This window comes from Vipera berus (assembly GCF_964194415.1).
Source record: "Vipera berus genome assembly, chromosome: 2".
NCBI lineage: Eukaryota > Metazoa > Chordata > Lepidosauria > Squamata > Viperidae > Vipera > Vipera berus.
This window is the reverse complement of record NC_138203.1, coordinates 138,052,370-138,080,264: the sequence shown is the minus strand read 5'-3', so window position 1 is coordinate 138,080,264 and position 27,895 is coordinate 138,052,370. Positions and strand designations below refer to the sequence as shown.

At 41.6% G+C, this 27,895-nt stretch overlaps 1 protein-coding gene across 17 annotated transcripts; it reads right to left on the bottom strand.

The window, feature by feature from the left end:
• Positions 1 to 246: 246 nt before the first annotated feature.
• Positions 247 to 26,797, bottom strand: PCBP2 (poly(rC) binding protein 2). 17 transcript variants are annotated; one of them, XM_081318505.1, is made up of 15 exons: positions 26,511 to 26,797; positions 23,706 to 23,847; positions 23,292 to 23,315; positions 23,168 to 23,200; positions 22,730 to 22,846; positions 20,193 to 20,324; positions 18,968 to 19,096; positions 18,046 to 18,120; positions 16,323 to 16,409; positions 15,463 to 15,504; positions 14,246 to 14,318; positions 13,850 to 13,888; positions 12,627 to 12,682; positions 11,016 to 11,185; positions 247 to 629 (listed from the first exon to the last, which is right to left on the bottom strand). In XM_081318505.1, exons 2-15 carry the CDS (start codon positions 23,772 to 23,774, stop codon positions 593 to 595), a joined length of 1,083 nt encoding a protein of 360 aa, XP_081174631.1. In that variant the 5' UTR covers positions 23,775 to 23,847; positions 26,511 to 26,797; the 3' UTR covers positions 247 to 592. The 17 variants fall into 17 exon arrangements, with proteins under 17 accessions (XP_081174631.1, XP_081174640.1, XP_081174641.1 ...); XM_081318514.1 differs by having other exon boundaries at positions 23,706 to 23,827; XM_081318515.1 differs by having other exon boundaries at positions 12,627 to 12,679; positions 26,511 to 26,796.
• Between the last annotated feature and the right edge of the window lie 1,098 nt (positions 26,798 to 27,895).

Sequence of the window (27,895 nt, the reverse complement as noted above, 5' to 3'; positions counted from 1 at the left end):
CTACCCCGCAGCATAGCTGTTTGCATTTCAAGGCCAACTGCCTCCTCCCAATTCATCTCTCAATATGGGAAAATTTATTCTTCTTTCTGGCTACAAATTTCCCCTCCCTCACTCATGAAGGTCACAACTTGGCAATCCACACTAAGATGCTTTTCTGATGTGCTATTCAGAATTCCGAAGAAATAATAAAGACCAGCGATAAAGACTCAAGACCACCACACATTTCTATTCACAAGGAAAAAAAACTCCAGTCCATCTTTTTATTTTTTTGAAAAATTTCTGACATTACAGAACTAAACTGAAATGTATTAATTCCACTCTTACATTTCATGACATAACAGAAAAACTTCATGAGCCAAGAAAGGGGAAGAAGCTTAAACTAAAATATGAATCAGCATTTTAACAGCTGAACAGAGAAAAGGAATTAAAATGCTGCAATTAAAAAAAAATCATGAATGGATGGGTAAAGCGTGTAGAACTGAAAATTTACAAACTAGTTAAAACCTGGAATTGCTGACTGCTCAAAAACTACACAGATGGATCATGGGGATGAACGGCAGAAAGGGGTAATGAGTGAGGTGGTGGCATTGTCCTAGCTGCTTCCCATTCCACCAGTCTCCGAAGAAAGCCTACGATGGAAACAAAAGTTAAAGTCTTTTAACGAATGTAGACAAACCTAAGAGCCAGATTTTGACACATGTCCAAATTCCACTTTATAACATGACTCTTACCAAGAATGCAAAGTACACTGTTTATAGAAAAGTTGCATTTGGCATATGGTACTTAATACAGAGGCAGCTACAAACACACATATATCAATCTTGAATACCTTGTAGTCCACTTCAAGATACCCAAAAGGAAAGTCAGTCAGGCTTTACTGCAGCTTTTATACATTCATCCCCATATCAAGCATGGCTTCCAGTAAAGTCTTAAATATTCAGCACCGTCTGCATACTAGTCAAAACAGTCACCAGAATTCAGGTTCACCAGTAGTTTTTAGAAGTAGGCATAATATAGGTCAGGGATAGGCAACCTTGGCTCTTTGATGACTGGTGGACTTCAACTCCCAGAATTCCTGAGCCAGCATGGCTCAGCATGGAAACCTCTCCCTTTCCCCCTCTGCATGGCTTGCTCAGGAATTCTGGGAGTTGAAGTCCACCAGTCATAAAAAAGAGCCAAGGTGGCCTAACCCTGGTATAATATCTTCTGCTGCTATTAGCACATGCAAACACATTGCCATTAAACTGTGACTCAGTTGCCAATTTTTAGTTCCTTTTTTTATCCTGCCTTTATTATTTTTATAAATAAATCAAGGCAACAAACATACCTAATACTCCCACCTATTCTGCCACAATCCTGCCAGGCGAGTTGGGCTGAGGGAGTGTGACTGGGTCAGTGTCACCCAGCCGGCTTTCCTGCCTAAGCTGGGACTAGAACTCCTGGTTATTGTCTGTAATGCTTAGTTAGGCATGTTCAGGTATTTAGGCAAGTTCAAGTCAAATCATCAAAAGTCGTCAGAAATGGCTTTGATTTAAAAGACCCTGTGAGAAATTTGTTCCACCAAGCTGTTTTTTTCAAATTGTTAAATATTGTATATAATTCAAAGAAAATTACACAACTTTTACAGCTGTCTTGATGTTTACAGCAAAAGTGGGTTTTTTTCCCTGCTGTTAAAAAATATAATTTTTTCTAAATTAAAATTCTTTTGCTTGTGAAAATCAGAAGCCCCTAAATGATACATATATATTAAAAAAAACCTGAAATGCCCATGAAACTATTTTATCACAAAACATTTATATATATATTAAAAAAAACCTGAAATGCCCATGAAACTATTTTATCACAAAACATTTATATATATATTAAAAAAAACCTGAAATGCCCATGAAACTATTTTATCACAAAAGAAAAAAAAAGGAACATTAGTCTTCAACCACTTGAAATGGCTGGGGCTTGAGGTCTGTTATATTTAAGCAGAAGCCACGCTATACAAACTTACCTTTTAGGGAGGACTCTCTTAACGAAGACTGACTGACTGACTGAAAGACTCACTAACAAGCTGCACCCAAACCACTAGGCCAGGGGTCGGCAACCTCGGCTCTTTTATGACTCGTGGACTTCAACTCCCAGAATTCCTGAGCCAGCTATGCTGGCTCAGGAATTCTGGGAGTTGAAGTCCACGAGTCATAAAAGAGCCGAGGTTGCCGACCCCTGCACTAGGCCAACGGGTTAGGCAACCCAAAGGGTAAGGCTCAGCTGCATGGGTCTTTGCCACAAATCAGGCCAGAATGGGGTAGAAGAGTGATAAAATTAGACCCTGCATATACTATACTGAATAAGCGAAACTTCCCAGTCTTTTATTAATAGAATGACCCAAGGCAGTTTTCCCTAGAGTGACCGTTTAAAACTTCTTGGCAGCTGAGATTCATGCATTTGAAGGATGCCAAGGTTGGGGGATGGCTGATCTGACCACATAAAAGGACAAATCCAGCAAAAAAGGTAGAATTCCAAGTAAGAGCCACTGAAACAAGGGCAAAGAATGGCTCGCACTAACTTAATACAGGAAGAGGCTTGGGGCACATCTAAGTTATATTTGTGTTGGTTTTTTTACAGAGCAGCCTTCCTAAGCTGATCTATGGAAGTACAAATTCCTAAAGTCCCAATTCGTGGGGGAAGGCTATCTCACAAAATGGAAAGAAAAAAAAAGGTGTCTCACATCTGAGCTCAGCTGGTTTACCCTTCCTTACCCACCCCAAAATATATTCTAGCCCAAACACTGGAAATTTCTTTCTTCTCTTTTCTAAAAAGTTAAGTACTCATTGCATACCACCATTAGTGGATTATGCATTAATACAGCTTGGCTTTTTTTTTAGCACAGTGGTAAGAGCAATCACTTTTTCTTGACCCTTACATTATAAAGGACTGGGGGACACGGGTGGGTTTTGCTATGGTGTGTGGAAAAACAGCATCTCCTCTTGTTTGTATGTTCTGAACTTCAAGATATAGAACAGATGATTTATGTGTGAACTTGAAATATTGAAAAACGAACCTCAAATAGCCTCTGCTACTTGGCCCTCATTACGTAGCTGTACCTTGCAGACACAAGTGTGATTTCACATCCCAAAAAAGTTGAGACAAATTCAAATCAAATTGAATTTGATAAATCACTACTATGAACAAGTCATAACCTAGGAATACCAGGTTATAAAGAATTAGATTCTATAGGTAGTCATCTTATAATTTCTGTGAAATAAGCAACTTTGGGGGCATAACCCAAACCCAGAAAAAAGACCTGCTACTAATTTTTCCCCACTATCAACGAAGCCAACTATTTTAACATGTTAGTTTTTGCACATAATACGTGCAAAGTGTGTCTGCCTTAATATAATTTGACAGAGGAACATTTATTTTCCTGCTGCATCATAAAACTAATAGCATTAAAGATTGGAAAAGTTGTAAAGGTGGATATGGACGTAATCATTTTTTTTAAAAAAAATGAAGTCAAATGCAGATATATATTTTTTAGAAGTATGGATATCCACTTCCCAATAACTGTGAATTTTATATGGTTATTATTGAGAACTAGTGTTTGTGCAATATAACAAATAGCTTCTGGACAACACATCACCATCTTACTGGTCACAAAATCAGTCTCTACAAGACACTATGAAACAGACGGCCAATCCATAAGCTTGGTTAAGAGTGGACAATTTTTACTTGATGTGATTACACTACAGCAGAACAGATTTTTTTTTAAAAAAGTTACAATTGTGAAAGTCAAACTGCAGAAACAATTACTAAAAAAGACTCCTACTATTAAAAGAAAAAAGATTTGACAGAACTGCATAAGTCAGCCAGTTAATGGCCATCTCATCCCTCACAATAGGATCAGATTAGACCCTCCACATCCCTGAAAGTCCAAAATTATAGCCCATAATCTAATTACCATTTCAAACTTGTTCCAATTTTAATACAAAAGATAAGCACACAATTCTAATCAATTTTAACAGTTACCTTTCTTATTCAGTGTTACCTCGACGCTTTGAAAATTAATAAACACTCCCTTTTTGGGGGGGGGAGGAAAAAGAACTGCAATGTTCATGCAGCAATCCCAGGCTAAAGATCAGGTTATTCTGATTCAGATGGGAAAATAATACGAGCACCATGCTAAACACAAGAGCGTTGATTTTTTTTATTACATTATCCTATTCGTCTGCCTTCTGTTTCCAAAAAGCCCTTATTAGTGGAAACAGGTGACTACCTGGTCTTTAAAACTAGAAGAGGTTGTTGGGACAAGAGAAGCCAACTGGCTAGCTTTGGCAGAAGACTCGCTGTCAAGACAAACTACGTGGCCTAAGGAGCATCTTTTAAAAGAGACTATACACAAGCTATTTTCATCAATAACAAACAATGAGATTTTTAAACTATAGCTCTGGGCTACACATCTTATCAATTTGAGGATTAGTTCTTTTATTTCATTTTTAGAATATATGGCAAAAGTAGGCTGGACTTGCAGCACTAGTAAAACTGTTTAAAGTATGCTTGCTGATCCAAGATCTCTTTATCTCCTTAGTGACAACATAGTCCTGGATGTAGAGAAAGCCAGGTATCTGAAGCACTTGCGTTCTTCAGAGACCTAGAGCAATCTCTAGAAAAGTATTAGGACATACTGTATGCTCAAAGAAATGTTATCACATTTCTACCAAGCAGGTGAATGTATACGTGCCAGCTAGGAATTCTCATCGATAAACCATAGCCTGAATGGAAGCACAGTGTACAAGGCTTATTCCCTGCCTTCAGTTGGCAGCTTCACAATTGTATACTGAATGGTTACAGCTTCCCAAACATAGAATTTAAACATTTCATTACACTCCAGGAAAGCCTTCTCTAATGTCAATGTTTTCTATTAAAAATTTCCATCTACCCCAAGACAATACAGCAGCAGGCAGGGATGATTGAGATTTTGGTCAATCTGGGAGGAGGGGCTTATCAGGTTGAGGAAAACTATTCTAGGACACTAACTGACATCTATTTAGACTTTTAGCCTGGGTGTGCAACGTGATATCCACCAGCTTGCAGTTATATAGTCTGGATCCAATTCAGGCACATCTGTGCACATTCTCACTGTGATAGCTTTATTACAAGACAGACATTGAGACAGGTTTGACCAAAGTAGCCTCTTTGCAACAGCTTAAACCAAGGTATCACAAAATGAATAGTTTTATTAACAAATGCTAGAATTCCACACCCACCCAACCCTTGCCCACCCGCCCTTTTTTTTCATGTAACAATGCAAACAAAATCTATCAAAGCAACAGCTACAAGCTATATAATCAAGATTACTACTGGACTCCAAAACGGATTAATACACTTGCTCAATTGTCTTTGAACTAGTGGAGATCGGCAGCAAAAAGAAACTCCATCCTAAAGGATTCACAAGCTCATTTTTGTTGTGAAGTTTAAAAAGAAAAAAAAAAGAAAAAAAATCTCTTCCAAGTCTCCTCTACAGGATCCCCATTGCTGGGAAGAAAAAAAAAACATCTGCTGTTCCTCTTAAGGCCACAAGCAGACTCTCAGTAGGGGGAGAATCTCTGTTTATCCGTTTTCAGTTTGTTAGTAACACATGGCACAGCTGAGGAGGTGGTGGAGGCACCCTTAGCAGCGGACACAACATTTAGAGCCAGGAGAGGGACGGGTTTCATGCCAAGCAGACTGGAGACACAGGGGGCGGTCGGAAGAGGGTTGGGGAGGCTGGAGGGTGCGTCGGAGACCCCCGCCGTCGCAAGCGAGGGGGTGGTGGTGGAGGAGGAAGAAGAAGAAGGGGTGGAGGGTTGAGAGAGGTTGATGCTGAGGTGGTCGGGGATCGTGACGGAGGCTGCCTGGGAGGAGGGTTTAGCGCTTTCTAAACTGTAACAGAGGAAAAAAGGAACAAAAAGACGGGTGGGTGGATGGGAACACCACACAAAAAGCACAGGACACAAAACAGCTTAAATAGCATGAACCTAGTCTCGGAAAGGTTTGGAAATAGCATAGGCCAGAAGAAAAGATGGGATGGGGAGAGAATGCCGGCTGCTAGGGAATCTCAACATTCTCCAGATGTACCAAGGTCCGTCTAGAGCCCCAGAGCGCGTGGCCCGCTGGGTCCCAGCCCCTAACCCCGTTATGAAGAACTCCAACCTGTATTGACTCCAGAAGTGGCCATTTTGTTATTTAATACTAAACTACGCAGTGCCCCTGTGAAGTTACAGAAAACTATGGAAACAATGCGGTCGGCGTTTATTTGCCAAAGGTCTTCTGGCATTTTCTTTTCCCTTCCCAACTGTTATTTCAGATTTCATACTGACTGCAGTATTCAAACCTCTCTCTGACGTAGCAAAAATTTCATTTTTGTCATTGTTGGCTGCTCTGACATTTTTAACCGTGTTACCCGTTTAGGTCTTAGAGCAACTTGTGCTTCCCTGGAAAAGGGGCTTCCCAAGTTTTAAATTTCATCCGGAACTGCAACTTCTCTTCTGGATGCGTTTTCTTTCACTTACTCTACCAATAGAATTCATTCTCTATTGATAAATTGAGGCACTTCATTGGTTTATTTATTAGAGAGGCAAATGTCTATGGAGATTCTCCGTTATCCAGGTCGCAGTTGTCCGAAAGATGCTTTTTCACAAGGCAACTGGAACTTTCTTGTTTTTCTTTGAAGATGTTTTGCTTCTCATTCAAGAAGCTTCTTCAGCTCTGCAGAGCAGAAGCTTCTTGGATGAGAAGCAAAACGTCTTCATAGAAAAACAAGAAAGTCCCAGTTGCCTCGTGAAAAAGCATCTTTGGGTTATGAGAGGCAATGTTTTGAGAATATCCAGATGATAAATAGGCAATGGTAGTGACTATTTTCTTTTGAGATGCTTTGACATGGGCTATTGATTCTCCTATTGAAGGTCGAGTTCACAAAAAAACAACAAAAAACCACATTATCTACCAAAATCATTAAGGCATATATATGCAAACATTCCAAGCTTGAATATTCAGAGCTCAGAACAGCAATTGAGTGTTTGGTGTTTAAACATCCAGCATTTTTTAGTTTTATTTCAACCTGAGGGCAAATTGGAGTGCTTCGTTCCATGTTGTTTTGAATATTCCAACGCCCCTCAATAGGACTTGCAATGTAGATGACATTAAATGGGATTTAGCTAATGAAACAGCAGGCAAAAATTGCCACCCTTACGCCTGGCTACGGCTGGTTGAAGAAACCGCACAAACTGCTACCTTTCTAGTTGGCAAGTTTTACAGGTAGTCCTCACTTAACGGCCGTTTGAAATTAGGGCAGTCATAGAATGGATGCACTACTGCCTTAGTGGCCTAAAGCACCCATGGCTGTCATGCATGATTCTGCATTCCTCACGGTCACGTGACTGCAATGATGGGTGGTTGTGTTGTTCAGCCGTCACACGATTGCAATTTGCAATGTTTTTTGCTGGTTTCTGAAAACACCCAAATAAATGGGTTTGCTTGACTGCCACCAAAAAAAAAATTACTTTCCAGTCATGTGGGTGCCTCAACTTGTAACTGCAATGACATTCTGAGCTCAATTGGGGTGGCAAGTGGAGGACTACTTGTACTGTTATTTAAAATCTTCTGTTGGGGTCAGGTTATCTTTAAATTGTAATGGAATAGACTTGTGCAGTGTCCCTCCATTGTGTGTTTCCTCCTTTCTTTTGCAGGTTTGCCAAAATATGTGTATATTTATCAGAAACTGTTGTCGCTAGGCTACTGAGTGTTCAGGATTAATATGCAAAAAAGCTCCAGCCGAAAAATCTACTGTTGCTGCTAATATTGTTTATGGGCTATGCTAAAGTAAATTCATTGATTTATTCCTTAAGCAAGAAAATTTTAATTTTAAACGTATTTGAGCTAATCTCCTTGGCTACTTTTTTTCTGCAGATTGGGTGATGGGAAAAAAATCAGCAGACCTGCCTGCTTACTTTATTTTGGAGTTAAACATGGAGCAAATCTTTGCTACTAATCTCTTTATGATATAAATCTTGAGAAGTTAAGAGGTTTTTTTGAAACCTTACAGAATGATGCTTTGAGTAAGACACGTTTCGCTCTGCACTTGGAACAATTTTCCATTTTGCTCCCTGCAGGAAAATGATGCAGTTATTCTGCTTCATATAGCTTAGACCACAGGTCGGCAACCTGCGGCTCCGGAGCCGCATGCGGCTCTTTGAGCCGTCTCTTGCGGCTTCCAGCCGCCCGGTGCGCGCGCACCTCTTTCAACGGGCAGTGGTGCGCGCGCACCTCTCCAAATGGAGAGTGGCACCGCCCGTTTGGAGAGGTGCACGCGCACCTCCCCGAATGGGCGGAGGTGCGCGCGCACCTCCCCAAACCTTTGGAGAGGTGCGCGCGTACCTCCGCGCGAATGGGCAGCGGTGCCGCTCTTTCAGGAAGCCCGCCGCGGCCCGTCTGTGAAGCTGCCGAAAGCGGCAGCTTAGCAGACGGGCCGCGGCAGCTTCCGCAAAGAGCGGCGCCCCTGCCCATTCCGAGAGGTGCGCGCGCACCTCTCCGAACGACCGGAGGTGCGCGCGCACCTCCCCAAACCTTTGGGGAGGTGCGCGCGTACCTCCGTGCGAACGGGCAGCGGTGCCGCTCTTTCAGGAAGCCCGCCGCGGCCTGTCTGTGAAGCTGCCGAAAGCGGCAGCTTAGCAGACGGGCCGCGGCAGCTTCCGCAAAGAGCGGTGCCCCTGCCCATTCCGAGAGGTGCGCGCGCACCTCTCCGAACGACCGGAGGTGCGCGCGCACCTCCCCAAACCTTTGGGGAGGTGCGCGCGTACCTCCGTGCGAACGGGCAGCGGTGCCGCTCTTTCAGGAAGCCCGCCGCGGCCCGTCTGTGAAGCTGCCGAAAGCGGCAGCTTAGCAGACGGGCCGCGGCAGCTTCCGCAAAGAGCGGCGCCCCTGCCCATTCCGAGAGGTGCGCGCGCACCTCTCCGAACGACCGGAGGTGCGCGCGCACCTCCCCAAACCTTTGGGGAGGTGCGCGCGTACCTCCGCGCGAACGGGCAGCGGTGCCGCTCTTTCAGGAAGCTGCCGCTTTCGGCAGCTTCCTGAAAGAGCGGCGCCGCTGCCCCTTCGCACGGAGGTACGCGCGCACCTCCGGTCGTTCGGAGAGGTGCGCGCGCACCTCTCGGAATGGGCAGGGGCGCCGCTCTTTCAGGAAGCTGCCACGGCCCGTCTGCAAAGCTGCCGAAAGCGGCAGCTTTGCAGACGGGCCGTCGCCATCGGGCAACCGGGAACCGGTTCCATCTCATTTTTTAAAAAATGGCAGCCGCGTGCGTCCGCTCATGCGCAAAAAACCTTTTTGCGCATGCGCGTGCATGGACACACGCACGCGGCTCCCTCTTTTTTTAATTTGTGATGGAACCGGTTCCCAGTGGCTCTTTTTCTTTTTTAGGTTGCCGACCCCTGGCTTAGACGTATACTTCTTGGAATGTAGATTAAGAGAAGGGGTTGGGATTTTTCTGTTGCTTAATGCAAAGAATGGTTCACCTCTATTGCTTAATACCAGATCAGCCAAAACTAATACATTTTGCAAACAGATTGAGCAACTCAAAATAAGACACACAATTTAGAGGGCAACTGTAAGGATCGTAATTATGTATGTAGCACTTTATTTCTAGTTATTTCCCATACAATATTTCTTTTTAAGCACTATGTCAAAACATTCCAAGTCCTTGAGTTCAGTCTGAAGCCATTATTATCCCTCTTTGATTCCATGCTGCCATTTGCAAGTGTCATTAAGCCACTTAAGAAAACATATTTTTGCAGTTGCTAGCATCACCACCACATTACATTACAGTTCTGGCAGAAATTTAATTGGGGAGAGTATGAGAGCCTTCAATGAGAAGAGGCTTAGATGGTTTTCATAGTAACGAGTGAAAAAAATATTCACTCCAACGGTGGATCCTATGTTAATGTTTAGCTACTAAACTGAAACTAGAGTTTCCTGGGCATCCCAAAATGGCCACTTCTGTTCAAAGACATTGAGACTTTTGGGTAGTTTTAAAAACGTCAGCAACTTCACATCTGGAATATACTTGTTTGCTATTCTGTAGCAGCCCTGAAACTAAACTGTAGATTCTTAACATTAGCTTACGTTCTTACAAAGGATACTTTAGTCATAGCATAGATGGCAAGACATAGAATACCAGCTGTTTGGGTATGGAGTTTTAATTACTGAAGACATTACTTTCCATTAAGCTGATAATTTGGATTTTGCCTCACAAGATTGTGTGGTAAAGGCTACTTGCCAGTTGGGGATTTTAAGGTCAGAGCCCCAGAAGCTGCCACTGCTTGCTGCAGAGCGCTACTGCATGCAGCCCCCATTACTGAAGCTCACTGCAAGCAAAAGCGTATTTGGAACTAAGTGCAGGAGCAGTGGCAGTAGACAAAGTCACATTCCTGGGGCAGAACTACCCCCACCCTCTTCTTGGTAAAAGGCATAATACAATCATTTAGGTACCCAACTAAGCACTTTTGGGGGGAAAAACATAGTGCTCAGCAATAGGATTCCAAATCTAGTTTGCCTTCATAAAAATGTAAGTTTTTTTAGAAGAAGGTTAGCTAATTTTTTTTAAAAAAAGAAAGCCCAAGGTCTACAGTGCAGTGAAGGGTGTATTGCATATCTTATTTCTCTCCTTCACCTACAAGAACTTCAATACCTTCCCAACCTTAGCCCATACATCTGCAAAAGATGAGGGAGCTCCTGTGCACCAAAAAGCAGTTTTGCACTATTTATGCACCAGGAGTGGGGGGGAGGGTTAATTGGGAACTTTTCATCTTTTTTAAAAGGTTATTTTTAAATTATATATATATATATATATATATATATATATATATATATATATATATATATATATATATATATATATATATATATATATATATATATATATATATATATATATATATACACACATTTCTTTTATCATCTAAGACATGCATTAATAAACAAGATGCTAAAAACTTACCTGACATTAATTAGATATTGAGCCAGGCTGATGCTGGCTGCAGATCCAGTTATAGTAACCTGCCTGTCAGTAGATCCTTCCACTGGATTGGCAATTTTGATCTGCGCCCCAGACATCTGGCGAATCTCATTGATCTTGGCGCCTTGACGCCCAATGATACAGCCAATCAGCTAAGAAATAAAGAAAACAAAGTCTTAATCAAACTGCAGTCAGAAATGTCAAAAATATGTTTTTGTACTGTTGTTTTCCTTCCAGACCTGGGTGAGGCTGATGTCTAGAAACTATGTAAATGCTGTTTTCTATCAGGAAGCTTCATTATTGTTAAAAGACCTTTTCTTAAACTGATTTTTCAATTGGCATATTAAGCATACGTGAATCAAATGAACAAGATTGTCCTGTAATGTTAACCTAGTTAGACAAACAACTTTTACAGTGGGCACAGTATTCCCATATTACCAAAGAATCATAACTTTCCTTAGAAAAAGAAGTTTAAAATCTGTAATTGTCATTTCACTCTTGGCAGAGCAAAAGGAAATGCTGTCAATTTTATATTAGTTTCGCACCATAACGTAAAGTAAAATTATGGCAATTGGGGAAAAAGTCCACCTTCTATCAAATTGGGCCGTATATCGTTATTATTCATGGGTTATAGCACCTCCTTTATAAAAAAAATGTCACTACAAGAGGTCCAATTAACAAGAAAGCAAAACATAAATGTATTGGGACTTAAAGCAAGTCTTTCAAAGCAGCATATACTCAATTTCAACATTTGCTGTTTAATGGCACTCTGGAATGTTAATAGTCAATATTCTTTTGAAAGGTTCTCAGCTGCATTAATTTTGAGATGTGCCATAGTTCTCAGCATTTTTGTATGCTAAAGGCTTCTTCTCAGGACATCGTTAATACCCTTCAAACTAATCATTAATCCACCTTTTAATCTGTTAAGAAATTTTCTCAATATTGTAATGTTGCAATGCTTGTTTTAAAGGACTAAAAAGAGAAAGCGTTCAGTTTCAGGATAGTAATACTAAAGAGACGCCTTAAGACTCTTAGGTGCTTTGGTGTCATTGTTCACGTACAGGTAGCCCTCGACTTAAAAGCATTCCTTCGGAGACCATTTGAAATGACAATGGTACTGAAAAAAATGAGTTCTGACCAGTCCTCATAGTTATGACCGTTGTAGCATCACAATTACATGATCAAAATTCAGTTGCTTGGCAACCAGCAGGTATTTACGATGGTTGCAGGCATCCTGAAGTCATGGGATCACCATTTGCAACCTTCCCAGCCAGCTTCCAACAAGCAAAGTCAATGGGGGAAGCCAGATTCACTTAACCACTAAAATGATTCATTTAACCACTGTGGCAAAAAAAAAAGTTGTACAATTGGGCACGGCTCATCAATGGGTATTCTGGCCCCATTGTGGCTGTAATTCAAGGTTATGTAATTTGAATGCCTACTTCCCATATCTAACTATGCCCTAAACTTAAAATAGAACAGCTATCTAGATTATAGCATAATCATAATTTCCCTGAAATGGAATTTCTGAATCTCACGACAATCCAGAAGAGAGCGCTTCATCCCAAGTGGGCATGTTTGAAATATACTTACATCATTTGGAATGGTGAGTTCGTGAGAAGTAGTCTGAGCTGATGCATCCAAACCTGCTAACACACAGAAAGAGATCAAAACAAGTTTAAAGTTGAGACAATCAGCACAGTACAAAACAGAATTGCCAGAGCAATCAGGCTATCATTTGCTGCTGAAAAAATTACAATCTTGAAGTGTTCAAGCAGAGGATGAACAAAATGTTAAGCTTAAGCCTCTCTCTCTCGTTTTTTTGGGGGGGGGGGTAAACTCTTGATTATAAGAGAGACAAGAATGAGTGTTTGTACTTGGCTAGAGCAAACCAAAGTAGTAATACCGTCTCTTCCTATGAACAAACAACGAAAAAACCATTATCCTTTATATACTTTCCAACGTTGTAATAAACACAGACCCAAAGCAAACACTCATGTTCATCAGTATGCATTTTAGTTGTACGTGAAATTATTGCTGCCTCATGGCACAACACTCTCAAGAGACTTCTTACTTCCTCTGATATTTACCCATCTGATAAGGAAAAGAGGGCTTCTTTGGGACCTGATGGCTTGCCTGGGACTATTGTCCCCAGGGCCTATGGCTGTAGGCCTTTTCCATCCCTGAATCCCTTCTCTGGAACACCCTACCCGTTATCAGAATGCTGCTAGGATTCTGGAAGGCCATTAAAGTTCCGCCTTTTTCAAAGGGACTGGCAAATGATCCTTGGTGGCACCTCCTGAGCGGTTGCTGTTTATTATCTTGGTGCTGTATTTTGTATTGTGGCCCGTTATTATTCATTTTATCTCGTTACTGTGGTTTTTACTTTATATAATGGACAGAGGCCATATTTCAGTTGTTTTTGACTGGAACTGCACAGAAGCCTGAGCAAATAAATAAGATAGCAGTACTATCTGTACTGTTCGAGAAGCTTGTATATAATGCCCTTTTTATGTTTAATCGACCCAATATAATTGTGTGGATATTTTAGCTGCCCTGCTATCTTTGCTAGCAAACAGCTCATGAAAAGAGAATAAACTTATTCATACTATTATCTGCTCTCCAATATAGGTTCCAGCACGCCATATTTTACAGAAGGAAAAAATTTATCAAATATGATTTTGCACCTGTATCATGTGCTGTTGGCTTTCCCCCCTGCACTATAATGCAGTTAGCAGAATTTGGTAACTGGGAAAGACTCCCCTACCATTATGAACATACACAACAGAGTAACTATTTTTTTTTTCAGTCATTACCCCAATAGCCTTTCACATCTGGAGAGCTGGATTCAACGCCTGTCAAAATACAAGGGACAGTAAGTTTGGTGGTCCTAGCCGAAGTCCTATCAGACTTTCAGCAACAAGGCAAACTTTTATACAACTTGGCACAACTATTAACTACCGTAGTAATTGGAAGGCAAGATGCAGCTGGCAATGTTACTGAACGGGCCAAAGGAGGAAGCAGTATCAACATTTTCTTTAAAATCAACACTATGTTTTTGTTCTTGAGGACAGTAACAGTCACCTGTTTTTCAAGATTGGTACCTGTGGATCTTTTTCTTAAGTGAAAAAATGAGCTTAAGGCAATCATCTTAAAAGGTCAAGTGGCGATTCTTGGACTGCTAGCTTATGTAATAAAGAACATTTTCATACCACTGAATCCAGTGTTGCCATGAGACATTGGAAAGTGTGACTGTTGCATTGCCAACTGATGCAGCTTGGTCAGCTAGAAAAAGAAAGAAAAAGACAGATATTAGGAATTTTGCTGACTTACTGGTTTAGCACAGTTTAAAGAAAAACAGACCCTGCAAGCTGAGCATGAGGTGCTGCCCCCTTGGGATAGGGGAGTCCAGGAGGAAAACTGGATTGAGGAGCAAGCGCTTCCCTGAGCAGAGATGGGTACAGACAGTAGAAAAGCACCATGGGGTGTGAAGCCAACACCCATCTCAAAAACCCCTGGCTCAACAGAAGGCATCTGCAGTGAATTGTGACAAACACCAGGAGACAAAGCACAAACAGGCAAAATAACACAGAGACTGATTTGCAGTGGTGCTTGGGACCACACCATGCAGGACTCTGTCAAGCATTTGGAGGGGAGAGGTAGATCATGAGTGACCAGAATGGAGTCAGATGCTCTCCCCAATCTTAAAACAGTGCAAATTGCTAGCTCTTGGTCTTAGACTCACTCATCCCAGCCCCACCCTTCCTTCTCTAAGCCTGCTATGAGCAGAGATCAATTCCTATGTGCCCTTCCATGAGAAGTACTACAACTATCTCACACACCAGAAGGTATTAGTAAAGGACAGTGAGGGGGGTGGGGGGTGGAGTCCTTTCACATCAAGTGAAGACAGCTAATGGTTTTATTATTAGCAGAAAGTGTGCCAAGAAAAGGCATCCCAAGCAAAAGCCCCGTCACCTTATCAACGACACCTGTAGTGACTACATGATGTGCTGGCCATCATGTTTAGAGATGAAAGCTCAAGTCTGAGGCTAGCTTCCCCTCCGCCACCAGGAAGTGCGCTACACCCAATGCCCTAATGCCATTTACTAAGAACCACAATGACAGTATACCATGGAGTTTTGTTTTGTTTGTTTGTGGGATCTGATATCAAATTGTGGGACAGAGACTGGAACTTGGATAGAATACCAAGTTTTGCTGGGCAAGTGTGTGTCGCAGGACACAGAAAAAGGAGGAGAGGTTTTAAGGTTGATTACATAAAGAACCGCTGAACAAAATTTGAGGCTCATTTTAGGTTGGATTGTGGTTTCAAATTAAAACAGACTTCTAAAGTGGCTTGTTGAGAAAGCATGGAGAAATTTTGGAGGGAGAAGTGGGTGATTTCAAGACAAGAAGTGTAAACAAAACTTACATCTGGCTGTGGAATGGCATACTGTCCTTGAATGGTATAGGCCTACAAAAAGGAGGAAAACAGTCCTATTAAAAACCATTGGACAGCCACCCAGTGACAGATAAGAGTTCAACTAGCCAGGAAGCCAGAAAGCTGAGGGGAGAATTGTTGGTGGGGAGCCTGAAAGCAGGTCTCTTAAAGGGGTTCCTTGTTTTAGCTAGGTGTATATAGTGTTTGAAGGGAAAGTGTTCCCCACCATAAAAATGATTAGTATTAACAGCTGGTTGTTGGTGAAGAATTGTTGTTTAGCAGAGGACTGGACTGTGATATAAGCCCTCCTGCCCTATGCACTCTGTATTTTAGACTCAAAGGGCAGCTTAATTACTTCCTATACCTCCAACTGTTTTAATGGCTAAAAAGAACCAGCTGGGTGTTCATCCCAATCCCACTCCATACTCTTTAAAATTCTATCTATAGTGGACTACTATAGTCAGGCACTGGATGGCAGAAATACATCTGGAAGAATAAGGAGAAAGCAGCAGCCAGCCAAACACGATGATTCTAGGAATAACCCTACTGAAGCAACCCAGCAAGGCAGTCACTGTGTGAGGACTTGCTTAACACTAAGTGAAGCTCTGGAAGAACTTATCTCTCGCTGGTAGGGCGTAGGGAGAAATATGGCCCTGGTTGGAATTGGTCAAGCAGTTACCACCTGCAGGCCTGCCTACTGGCCTACCAGGTACTGTTTGGTGGCCTTAATCCAATTCCCAATGAACAGGAGTTCACAGCACAAGCCGCCACCACCAATCTTGCCACCCTTGTTGGCAGTCTCAAAGAGGCCAAGGATTGAATGGGCCATGGAGACTGAACTCCCCTCTCACCTCTTGAGGTGGTCCCTCCAGGTCAGAGTTGAGGCACATTGATGGGGCGGTGTGGGGGTAGCTTGCACTGCCGCTGCTGTACCTGTCCTGTGGATAAATAGAGGACTTCAGTCTCCAGGGCTGTCAATCCGAAACCTTTTGCTAACACCAAAGTCACATAACACTTACTCTGATCAAGGGTTAACCTCCACTAGGCAGATGCTGGCTTGCTCTGACTCTTATTCAGTAGTAGCAAAGACAACGTCAGATTTCCCTGAGTGCAAACCCCAACTACCTTCTTCAGGGACAGGGGGAGGTTTTACGTGAATACAAAGTGTTTTATTCTAATGACATTAACAGGCCTACTCTGCCACAAGATCAACTTTCTAGGATGCAAGTGACCTACTTCAAGTATCTTCAGTAACCTCCCAAGTGCCTTTGCACTGCCAATTAATTGCTTAGCAAGCTGTCAAGAGCTTCTGGAAGGTAGGCAATATGAATGGGGCAAGGAAGAAAGACGAAGGGATTGAGGCGAGAACAAGATCACGACAGCACCTTTCCCCCAGCAAGATATCCCAATGTAAGTAGCACGTGAATGTATAAGCACTGGGTACACTGCAGCCAGGTCTGTCCAGCTGCTGCCTCTAAATTTCTGCTGCTGACTGAAATCTATTTCCCAGTGCCATCACTGCTTATCTTGACAATCTCAGGCTGGCTTAGTCCACTTCACCCAATCCATCTCTGAAGCATCTGAAAATTAATGCAGCCCTTTTCGGAAATAATAATAATAATAAGCTTAAAGGTGGGCCTTGAGGCACTGTGCTTAAATATGTTCCAACACCACATACTCAAGAGCCTTCCCGGGACACATAGTGCTGAGAGACCCGCTTTTCCAAAGTGCACGCTTCAACCTCAGACCAAATCTATCTAAAAGGATCGAAAGGATCTTCAAGTCCAGCTAAAGTATCTGACCACTCGCCGTCCATCAAGTGAATGTCACTGAAAATGCTTAACTAGTCTCATAGGATTCCAGCCAGCTGAGAGACTGAAGTCCTGCACTGGCCATAACAATTTATCAGAAAATTAACATATTTGTGCCTCATATTCCTCCTGTGTACTTGAAGAATAAAATCATTGTACCCCAAATCATTTGATGTATTTATAAACTAGCCACAGGTAACTCCTTCATAGGCAATTAAAAAGAAAGTGACACTCAATTCCTTTTAAGAGGATGAAAAAAGTTAAAGAAGTAGTAATTCCCAGATATTCCCGAATTTGAGCTCAAAGGTACGGTGGCATCAACCAGCATCTCCTCCTCGCTTTCTCAGCCCTCTAGGACACAACTCTCCCAATGTCCGCCCACTTCTGCTGCTTTTGAACTATGGTTCTGCAGAATTAATAGTCTATTAATAATCACTAATTTGAATGCTGACTCAAAATTGAGGGGCCAGGAAAGAGAGATTGCAAACAGTCTTATGCTCGGACTGGATCATAAATGCCAACGAAATCCTGCAAACCACAGTGCTGACTACATTAATTTCCCAAAGAGACCAGAGTTTTGTGAACATTTGAGAGCAGCCTCCAAAGAACAAAACCAAAGCAGCAGAGATAGCACTGTGCTGGCCAGATGGGCAGCACAGGTGATAAGCATGCAGAGTAGTTTGATGTGTGCTGGCAGTGTTGAAGCTTGGTAGGCTACTGCTGTTTTGCCCTCACCCATGCCCAACAAGAGGAATGGCCTTACCTGACCGCCTGCAAAGATGACAGGAGAACTGGATGGCTTGGGTCGATAGGGGATGGTGACACCCTTTGGGGGAGACTAGATTACAAAGAGTCAAAGGGAAAACATGGTTAATTAATAGGGACTTCTTAGAGACACTCAAGTGTCTGCCAGAATACATCTATGGCTTCTCCAATTCTTTGATTTGTCTCTGAACAGTAGTCACCTGTCTTCTGCAAAAGAAAAAATGCTCTTGCTGCCTGCTGGAATACGTTCTCAGGCAAGAGTCATCTCCTTCAACAGGTACAACTATAAAAACAAAAATGCTAAATGCCCTGATAACGTTACCTAGTCTGGGTAATGAAACATCTGCAAGAAAACAAGCAAGCTCAGAGAGCACCGAGGATCTCTCAGAAATGCTATAGTTTAAAACAGGAGCACTAGGAAATCTACAAGCAAATAAAATATGTCTACAAAATGAAGACAAATGACACAGAACTGCGATGGTAAGAACAACTTTTACTGAGAAAGATAGCATTGATTTAGCATTTTTTTCCACATTCCCCTGGAGGTATGTGCAATGATTTGAAGAGACAGCTCAGCTTTCTGTCTAGTCAAGAGAATGAACCAATCAGAATGGTCTTATTTTAACAATTGAGATCGCTTTAAAAACCCTTTGCGTAAGCAACATTTTAAGCACCGTTTACACGATTCATCCTGCTACTAGAAAAGAAATACGTGCTTTCCCCTTCATGAAACTTTCTTGCTGCATTCTATGGAGCAAAAATAAAACAGCAATTCAGCTGCCAGCACGAGAATCTTTTATCAGCTGCTCAAAATAAAGAAATCAACTGGCCACTAGGCAATGACCTTGTCCTCTTTGCTCTTCTTCTGCCTTCTACTTTCTATGTGTTAAGTGTTAAGCCTTTATAAAAATAAAGATTACCTCCAGCATGACCACACAGATCTGTTTGACACACTCGATGATGGACTGTGGAATCCCAGCAATGGTGATCGCTCTTTCAGTAGAGTTGGGTAACATGTCTCCTGCCACTTGGACCTGCGCCCCTGTGCTCTTAAGATTGCAAATAAAAAAAAAATCAGGTATTTTGCTTCCTTATTTATACAGTTTATACTCCCCCCCAAAAGACAGTAATTAATGGGAGATATATACAAATTTATTGGAAGTTATTGTTACAGAAAAAGAAATTGTATAAGAGTTCCAGTATAATATTCAGAGTCCTATTTTTTTTAATGTTTTCAGTTTTGGTTATAAAATAGTCTTGTAAATAGTATTCCAGGATGACTCCAAGAGTGAATAAGAATTATTCCCACTTTTTCTGCACTATTTTTTGACACACACTATACAGCAATAGTGTTGAACTAATATTTGGCAGCTGTAGATTTTAACCTGATGTTAAGCAAGGATGATTGTAATGTGGTCTACTACGTGAATACTATAGTCAAAAATAATTTGACAAAGATCAACACCCATTGTTGGGGACAAGGTTATTTCTAGGCCTACCTCAACTTCAAAAAGATGCACAAGAATAGAAAACTAGGCACATTCATAACTTTTCCAGAACGGTAGGAATAAAACTTAACTACAATGAGAGGTAAATTACCCAATTCTAAAGCAAAAGAACTTTCCTAGTTTTGAAAGAATAACATCTACAACTCTTAGAATCAAACCATTTACATTTTTATCTGGGGTAACGCCCTGATAAAATGTAATTACCAATGTGATTACATCAAATGATTCAATAGTTCTATTATGCTTCAATCCACACAGCCATGTATTTAATTTCTTTAATGAAAGGGCTTATCCAATGTTGGTCATCCAAGATGTCATGAGCAAAGTAGTGGGGTGTGGGGAATATCAGCATAACAACTCTTCTGTTAAGCTATTATTTGACACCAACTTATTGCTAGAGATAAAGAGAATGAGAAAGTAGCTTTCCAAAAAGTACTTATTGAACTTGGTTTAGCCATTCTCTAGTCTCAATTTCATGAGTATTAAATATACTGTACAGTATTAAGCAAAATGATGTAGTCAGTGAATAACATTCGTTTACTGCATTTGGCAAAAGATGAAATAATAACAAGAGTGTATTTTTTCCATAGAACAAGCAGCAAACTATCTCATAATCCTAGCAGAATTAAGTACCCACCTCTCTTATTTCTTTGATTTTGCAGCCTCCTTTCCCAATAAGAGAACCACATTGGCTGGCAGGTACCACGAGTCTTAAAGTAACAGGGGGCCTGCTAGAAGCTGTACTATTAGTCATTGAGCTGCTGATGTCCTGAAAACAGAGGTTAACAAACTTCAAATAAGCAAAGTTTCAACTGAAGACTTTGTTGAAGCACTCTGCAACTCCTGTTTCAAAAAAACTAAACTCTCCTGCATCATGTCCTCTATCGATTACTAGCAATATTTTTAACAAGCGAAATTCTAAGATAAATACATGCTCTTTGATTATTGGGCCATCTTAAGAAATTCCTCCCATATTTTTTCTTACAGTATGTCTAAGAACACAAAATGTCTTCCAATTATAGAATCAAGTTCTTATTCAGCCTATTACAAGCAAATTATCTTTACTTCACATATTGTAACAGGAAAACAACTCACAATATGAAAATGTAGGCTTAACGTCAGTTCTATAACAGGCCAGTCTTCCTATCCATCTCAAAAAAGATCAGTTATCAGACACAAAACCCTGCTTACTGTGCTAATATTTTTATCTGTGAATCTTCAGTCATGATATAGACACCTGCACTATCTAAAAATCTAAACTCAATAGCTGCAGCAGTTTTCTGCTAAGCAAGCTAAAATTCCCACGCTGAGGAGTAAAAATGTATATTTATTACTGAAGGACAAGGGCTGAAGCTCTGAAGAAGTGACAGAGTAAGACTGTTTCAGGTTGTAAAAGGCTACTGAAAATGTTTATAGACACTGACTTTCAAGCCAAGAAGCCCATTTTAGCATGCCAAATTTCGAACATTCAAATGAACATCCCTTTAATATTTAAGTAGTTTCACTGAAGGTTACTCTTTTCTAGCTTGAAATTTTAAGCTATATTCCTATACGTTATTACATGGTAGGCCAAGGGCATGATATTGAAACAGTAGGGTCAGTGAAGTCAGCTAACTGAAGAAAATGACTTCACAAAGCTTTTGGAACCAACTCAAAATTGTTATGCTAGAGTATTTATTCCAATACTGAAAACACAAGTGTTTTTAGAACTGATTTTCTGTCAGGCTTGCTTTTGAAATTATATCCAAGGTGAAGATGGAAAAAAAAAGCTATGTAACAAAATGTTCCCATCCACTATTGCAGTGGAAAAAGGCACTGCAGGACTATAGTAGACTGCTCATTCATTTCCATTTAAGAGAAAACAAAAGCAAATGCTTGCTCCATTTATCCTGGCATCGGAAGAAATGGAGACACCCCTTATTTATTATTACTGTTATTCTAACTTGTGCAAATCCACTCTGTACCAGGCATGCACAATTTTTAGGCAGAAAAGTGGCACTCTGACAAAGTAAAAATCACTATGGGCTACAAAAAAAAATTACCTGACACATCAATCGGCTACAGTAAAGCAGCAGCAGTAGTAGTAGTACTGGAAAGGCCTGGGGGTGCTAAGCAGTACATCTGCCGCAGCAGCAAATTTATACTGGCCGTATGTTGTGCAAGCCTGTTCTATACTCTGGAGGCAGCGCTCAGGCAGAAGCATCAACTGAAATTTTCAAAGAACTATTGCTATTTTTGTCTATTTTATTGAGAGCAAGGCCGTTTTTGTGACAGAATTGAGAAAAATCTCACAAGGGGGTATAATTTCAGAGCCCCAAGTTTGATGTAGTAGTTATGGTGCTGGCTTAAGATCCTGATTTCTAGGTTCCCCATAAGCACAGAAGATAGCTAGGTGACTTTAGGTGTTATTCTCTTAGCCCAACCCACTTCACAGGGTTATTCTTGTGAGGAAAATAGGAGGCCAGAGTATTGGCTATGATTGCTACCGCTTGTCAGCTTTATATATAACTAAATAGACGTATATGTACGTGGTAGGATAAAAATGTAATAAACTGAAAATCCATAGTACAGATTTGTTACATTTCTGATTTCTGCAAGTAGAAGCAATGCTTTGAAGAGCAATTGGAAGCCATTCTTCAAAACATATATCTATATTATATCAGAGCCGGCCAGATATTTTTTTTAAGAACTCAGGGAATTGTGTGGGGAAACCAACTTCTTTCCCCCTTTGAGTACATTGTAAGATGACAGCCATTAGTCTACAGTAGGATCAGGAAAGTCCAACAGCGTTTTCTCCAGCTAACAAGTTTTCTCAAAATGTATAAGCGCTATGCCTTATGAAGCGAGCTGCAGCTCACAAAAGTGTACATCTGTTAATTAATTTTGTTAGTCAGAAAGGTGCGATCAGACTGAGGCTTTTTCTCCTTTTGAATAATACCATCATCTTATAATGGAAATCTGCTCAGCTTAGGATCCCAATTCATTATTTTTGAGCAAGAAACAAAATCTATCATTTAAAAAAATTCTTTACTTCATAAAAATGTGGGTCCAAAGAAAAAAATATCTTCAGCATTAAACCTACTCAAAACAGCTTCAATTCATGTTCATTACCCAAAATACCATTAATGGTCATATTCTCAACCCATCAAGGATCATCTAATTAAAGTCACACACCTCTTCCAGTTTATCAATAATCATAGCAAAAGCTTTGAAGATGGCATTAGTGGGTCCAGCAAGAGTGATAATCCGTTCTGGGCAGTTCCCTTCTGAGATGTTAATCCGTGCACCACTCTAAAAAGAAAAAAAAAAGAATTGCTAGACAATAATGCACCACTTCTTAGTATGGCACTAAGGTTTCTGGGATTTATTTTAAAGTAACCAAGCTAAGGTTTGGACTGTGTAGTCTCCTTGTGGGTTTAACCTATGGTTCGCTTGACCTTTTCCCCCACAAAGTTCCCTACTCCAAATTTGTTTATCTGGAAACAACATCCAGTTAAAACAAAACAGGCATAGTGCAAGAACAACCATGTAATTACTGATGATGTTTATGGCCCATATTGCCATAATTATCAGGTCCATTTTGTTTTCCTACTTTTATCCTTTGAAACTTACCTCTTCACGCATCTTCTTTACAGACTCTCCTTTCTATGCAGAGGGAGGAAAAAGAAAAAGCTTGTCAAAACTATTACCAATTCAAATATATGTAAGAAAATACAAATTAAATTGTGTCACATACCTTCCCAATGATGCTTCCAACCTCCTGAAACAGCAAACATAAAAAGCTATATTTTTCAATAATTTAACAAATGCCCATAACAAGTTCCCAAACATTATGCTTATAAGTTCTACATTTTTCAAACAAAAAAACATTTTTACAATTAACAAGAGGAACTTGATTGTTTTAAGTTTAATTTGATAATCTCAAAGCTCTGATTGAAGTAATTGTACTGGAAGAAGATTTAAATCAGCATTTTGAAGAAATACTTAATCAAGTTAAATTCTAGTTTCCCTTCTTAGGGGTTAAGAGAACAATATATGGCATGCCAAGAGCAAGCAGATGTTTTAATCTGATCAGACAACTCGGTTTTCCAAGGCATTTACTGTGACCTAGTTTTACATCAAGACAAAGAACATGGAAAGCTGCAAGTACCTTCCCATGCATAAGTAGGCGGATGGTAAGTGTGACATTTAAACCTCCTTCAATTACGCCGGTGTCCATCTTGAGTTGTGTTCGGTTAGGTCAGTCTTAGTCAGTGGTCAAATCTTTGGTCGCTGGGAGAAAAAAAACCGCACTGTAATAGAAAAACACCATCTCATCACCCACCACTTTACTGGAGCCATTTCTACTGTTTTTAGTGTATTATTTAAAAACATCAGTTTTTAAAATGTAGCTTCAGAGTAAGTACATCACATAATGTAGGGGTTTCCCCCCTTTTAAACTGTAACTTTGCCACAACCGAGCAAAGAAAAAAAAATACAGCCCTTTACTGTTTGCAATGGAAAAGAAATATTAAAACATTGCCAGAAAGAAAGAAAAAGAGATGCAAATTTGTGTTCTTTTTAATCCTTTCTGGACATTAGCTTGGTTGACTATGCAATGTGTCAAGGCTCATTGAAGTCCTTTGAGATTAATGCCTGATTTGCATTGCCTTTCCTGTTCACAAATCATGGATACTGTACATGTCTAAGCATTATGTACTCATTTGACAGGAGAGATTGGGGAAAAGCAACCTCTACACCTACAGATTTTCAGGTGCTTTCTCTTAGGTGCTTTCTCTTAAGAGTGGATACTCCTTAAGATAAATTTCCATCTCCTATGTGTTTATTCATAAAGTATTTAGATACTACTCGGTAAATTAAAATGTTCCCGTTTACCAGAAATATGGACTGGTTTGGTGCTTGAAATACTCCAAGTCATGAACTAAATAGATCCCCCCTGAACAATTTGATTTTCTATTCACTCCCAGAACCCCCCCCCCTTTCCCAATTTTGCTAGAACAGGTAGAGATCAATTGTCATTTTCAGTTCCACAACAAATCAAAGATTTTCTCCATTAATTACTAGGTCTTCTGGCAATTCCTGCATTAAGAATATTGAAATAAAACTATTTAAATCTACAGTGTAGAGCCTGGTTGATCAACTGTATCAGTAGGCAACACTTAAATCACCTTTTATATCATATCCAATTTAAAGCACCAAGAACCTCAATCTTGAATTTATTAAATAACTTCTGAGTATGTGCAATGTTTTTCTTATGCTACTCAGGACTACAGGAAGTTACAATACATGTGGTTTTTTAATTAATGTCAAAAATTACTTGCTCAAGAGATGTATCAGTATTAAAGAGAATCAGTTTGGTGTATTTTGTGTATTATTAAGGCATCAGGCGAGAAACTGGGAGACAGTGAGTTCGTCACACTTTAGCACAAAATACAGCTGGTTGACTTTGGGCCAGCCACTCACTCTCAGCTCTAGAAAGTAGGCAAAGGCAAATCACTTGTGAAAAACCTTGCCAAGAAAACTGAAGGGACTAGCTCAGGCAGTCACCAGGACTCCACACTGACTTGAAGACATCAAAAATAAATAAATAAATAAATAAATATTAAGAATACAGAATAGACCATGTCAGAAACTGCTTTTCTTTGTAAAGAATTAAGAATCGGATTAAGTATTTTTTTTTGCTGACAGCATGGTTAAAAATATACCACGAAAAGAATAAAAGACCATGATTTCACTTTATCTGCCACATTTCACACAAATCTCTATATTTTTAATGTGTTATGCAACACTCTCCCAAATCCTTATTTATGTCATTCAGGTAACTGACAAGGGCTATTGTCAACATCAACAATTTAACACAACGGATTAATAAATCTGATGCTTTATAAAGGAAGTCTGCTTTGTTTACAATTGTATTTTAAAAACCTTACCCTCAAAGAGTTTAATCTCTCAACTGTTTCTCTTATATTTTCCAATCATTGTTTTTTAAGTTTCTATCCAGACAAATTTTATTTTTCTAAAAGATCCGGCTTCCCTCTCTTTATTAACCTTTCTCCCAAGAAAAACAAAAAACAAAACACTACGTATGCTTGAATAGTCCTAAATGAGTCCAGTGTCGGGGGGGGGGGGGAAGGGAGGGGAAACAATCCCACTTATTTTAATCTAAAGCCTACTCGGGTTTTAAAACAAAAAAAAATCCTTGAAGCAAAGTTCTCTTTAGAGCGCAGCGACTTTCCTCCCCAAAGGACCTGAGAAGGCTTAAAAAAGAGAATCAAAGAGTTAAGGTGGAAAGAAGAGGGGCGCTGTATCGCTGGCAGGAGGCGCTTCGAAAGTGCACAAGACGCAACTGCGCTGCTCCCTTCCCCGCCTGCTCCAAGAGACCCGCCCGCCAGCGGGGCCGCCTCCATTCTCCGACTCAGAGCCAAGCGCCTTAGCGTCAGCCTCGCCTCGCCTCGCCCTCCCTCCCCCCCCCTCCCCTTCCAACGCGTAAACTCCGCCCCTCCGCTTTCCCTCTCTCCTTCCTCCCTCCCTCCCCCTCCCCCTCCCTCCGACCGTCCGTCCCTCGCGCGGCCCGGGCCTAGATCCCGCCCAATGTGACGCAGCAACAGAGCGCGCGCGCGCGCGCCCTCCCCCCTCCCCGCGCGGCCTCCCCAGTAGCGCCCCCCCCCTCGACATAGGGCTGATCGCGCGGTTCCCCCCCCCCCACTCCCAATACGCAGGTGGCAAACACGAACGCGGCCGCCCCTCCCCCTACCGCGCCTCAGACACGCAGTCGGGCCGGATTTAGGCCCCACTAGGCCGCGCGCGTATCCCCCAGCTTCCTTAGTGACCTGGCCGGGTTTGGGAAAGAGGACTGACGGAAAAGTGAAACTACTCGAGGCCGAGGATTGGGAAGTGGGGGGGGAAGGGAGGGAAAGAGGGTCAACGCTAATCCAGGGTTAGTAGGAAATCTTACCTGGCGGGATAGCTGGCCAGGCCAGGCCTCGCACGTCCGCTCGCTCTCTCGCTCACTGACTCGTTGGGGCGGGGGGGGGAGGGGATGGGACGGGGGAGCGGGAGGAGGGAGGGCGGGTGGTGCGTGGGTCTCCGGGGCGGGCGGAGGGAGCGGGACAGGGGGAGGGGAGGAGGAGGAGGAGAGAGCCGGGGTGGGCGGGTGGGATGGCGGCGGCGGGAGGAGGGCAAGGGCAGCGGGAAGGGGCTGCGGCAGCTGCTCTTGCGGCGGCGGCCTCGGCGGGTCTGGGAGGGGGAGGCGGAGAGCGGGGCGATTTCAACCCCGCCTTGACCCGGAAATAATAAGATCCCTCCCCCGTGCGGACCTCTTGCGCGCTAGAACGAGAGAGAGAGCGGGGCCAGCGCGGCTCTACCAATTGCCGTTGTAATTTGGATCATAGAGCGGAGGCAATTATAGGCGGGCCTGGGACACCTGATAGAGCGTCTTCAATGGCGGGGGTGCAAGATACCCCCTTCAGGCGAACTGCTGGGTAGTCTTCCAAAAGCAGCGTGGTTCGACCGACGAACCATGGAGAATCGCTGCAGGAGGAAAGGGATAGGAAAAAAGCGGGTAGCCATCTATTTGTCAACAGCGTATCTATAGTAATGCTGCGGTTTCCAAAATTGCTGCCCTGCTAGTCTTACAAGGGCGAGCGGAAGCATCCAGCTCGCTTTCAGTTGTTCTTGTTAACTTGGACGGAACAATCAGCAGCGACCCAGGACCGACATCGAAATATGCCCCTCTTGCAGACGCTGGAATCGGAGACAGAGCGCGCCACACCCCAGAAAAGTTCCTTAGTGGGTTTTTTTTACTCGCTCTCCTGTTCTTACCAATAATGCTTGACAGGAAGAGTAACTCCAAAGTCTTTAAGAGGCATTGTAGGGACGGAGAGTTAAAGCTGAGGTTCTGCTAAGTCGTATACTCTGGCAACGTGTCCTCGCGTGGGTCCATTTACAAGAAACTGTTTTGCTTGAAGACTTGAGAAAGACATGGCATACTTTACCTAGGAAGAAACTCTTATTACAAGCGCGTTTGATTCGATGAAGATATCTAGGATTGCCTTGTAGGAGCAGAAAACGCAAAAAAATGGGAGTGCCCTGTGCAAAAATAAATCTGTTCAAAACATTTACCTCTTTCCCCCCCCCCACCCTTGACTTACGTTATACTGGTAACTTTTTTAATGTGGCCCACTAAAGAGTTTGGGATTAATCAGTCAATGTTTGAAATATAACATGGCAAAATAACTTTCCATCAATTTAATAGTCTCCAAATTAAAAGTGTGCTTCAAAATTCCAGATTTTTTTTTTAAGTGGTAACGTCAAAACCTGTGAAGCAGTTTATACACATAT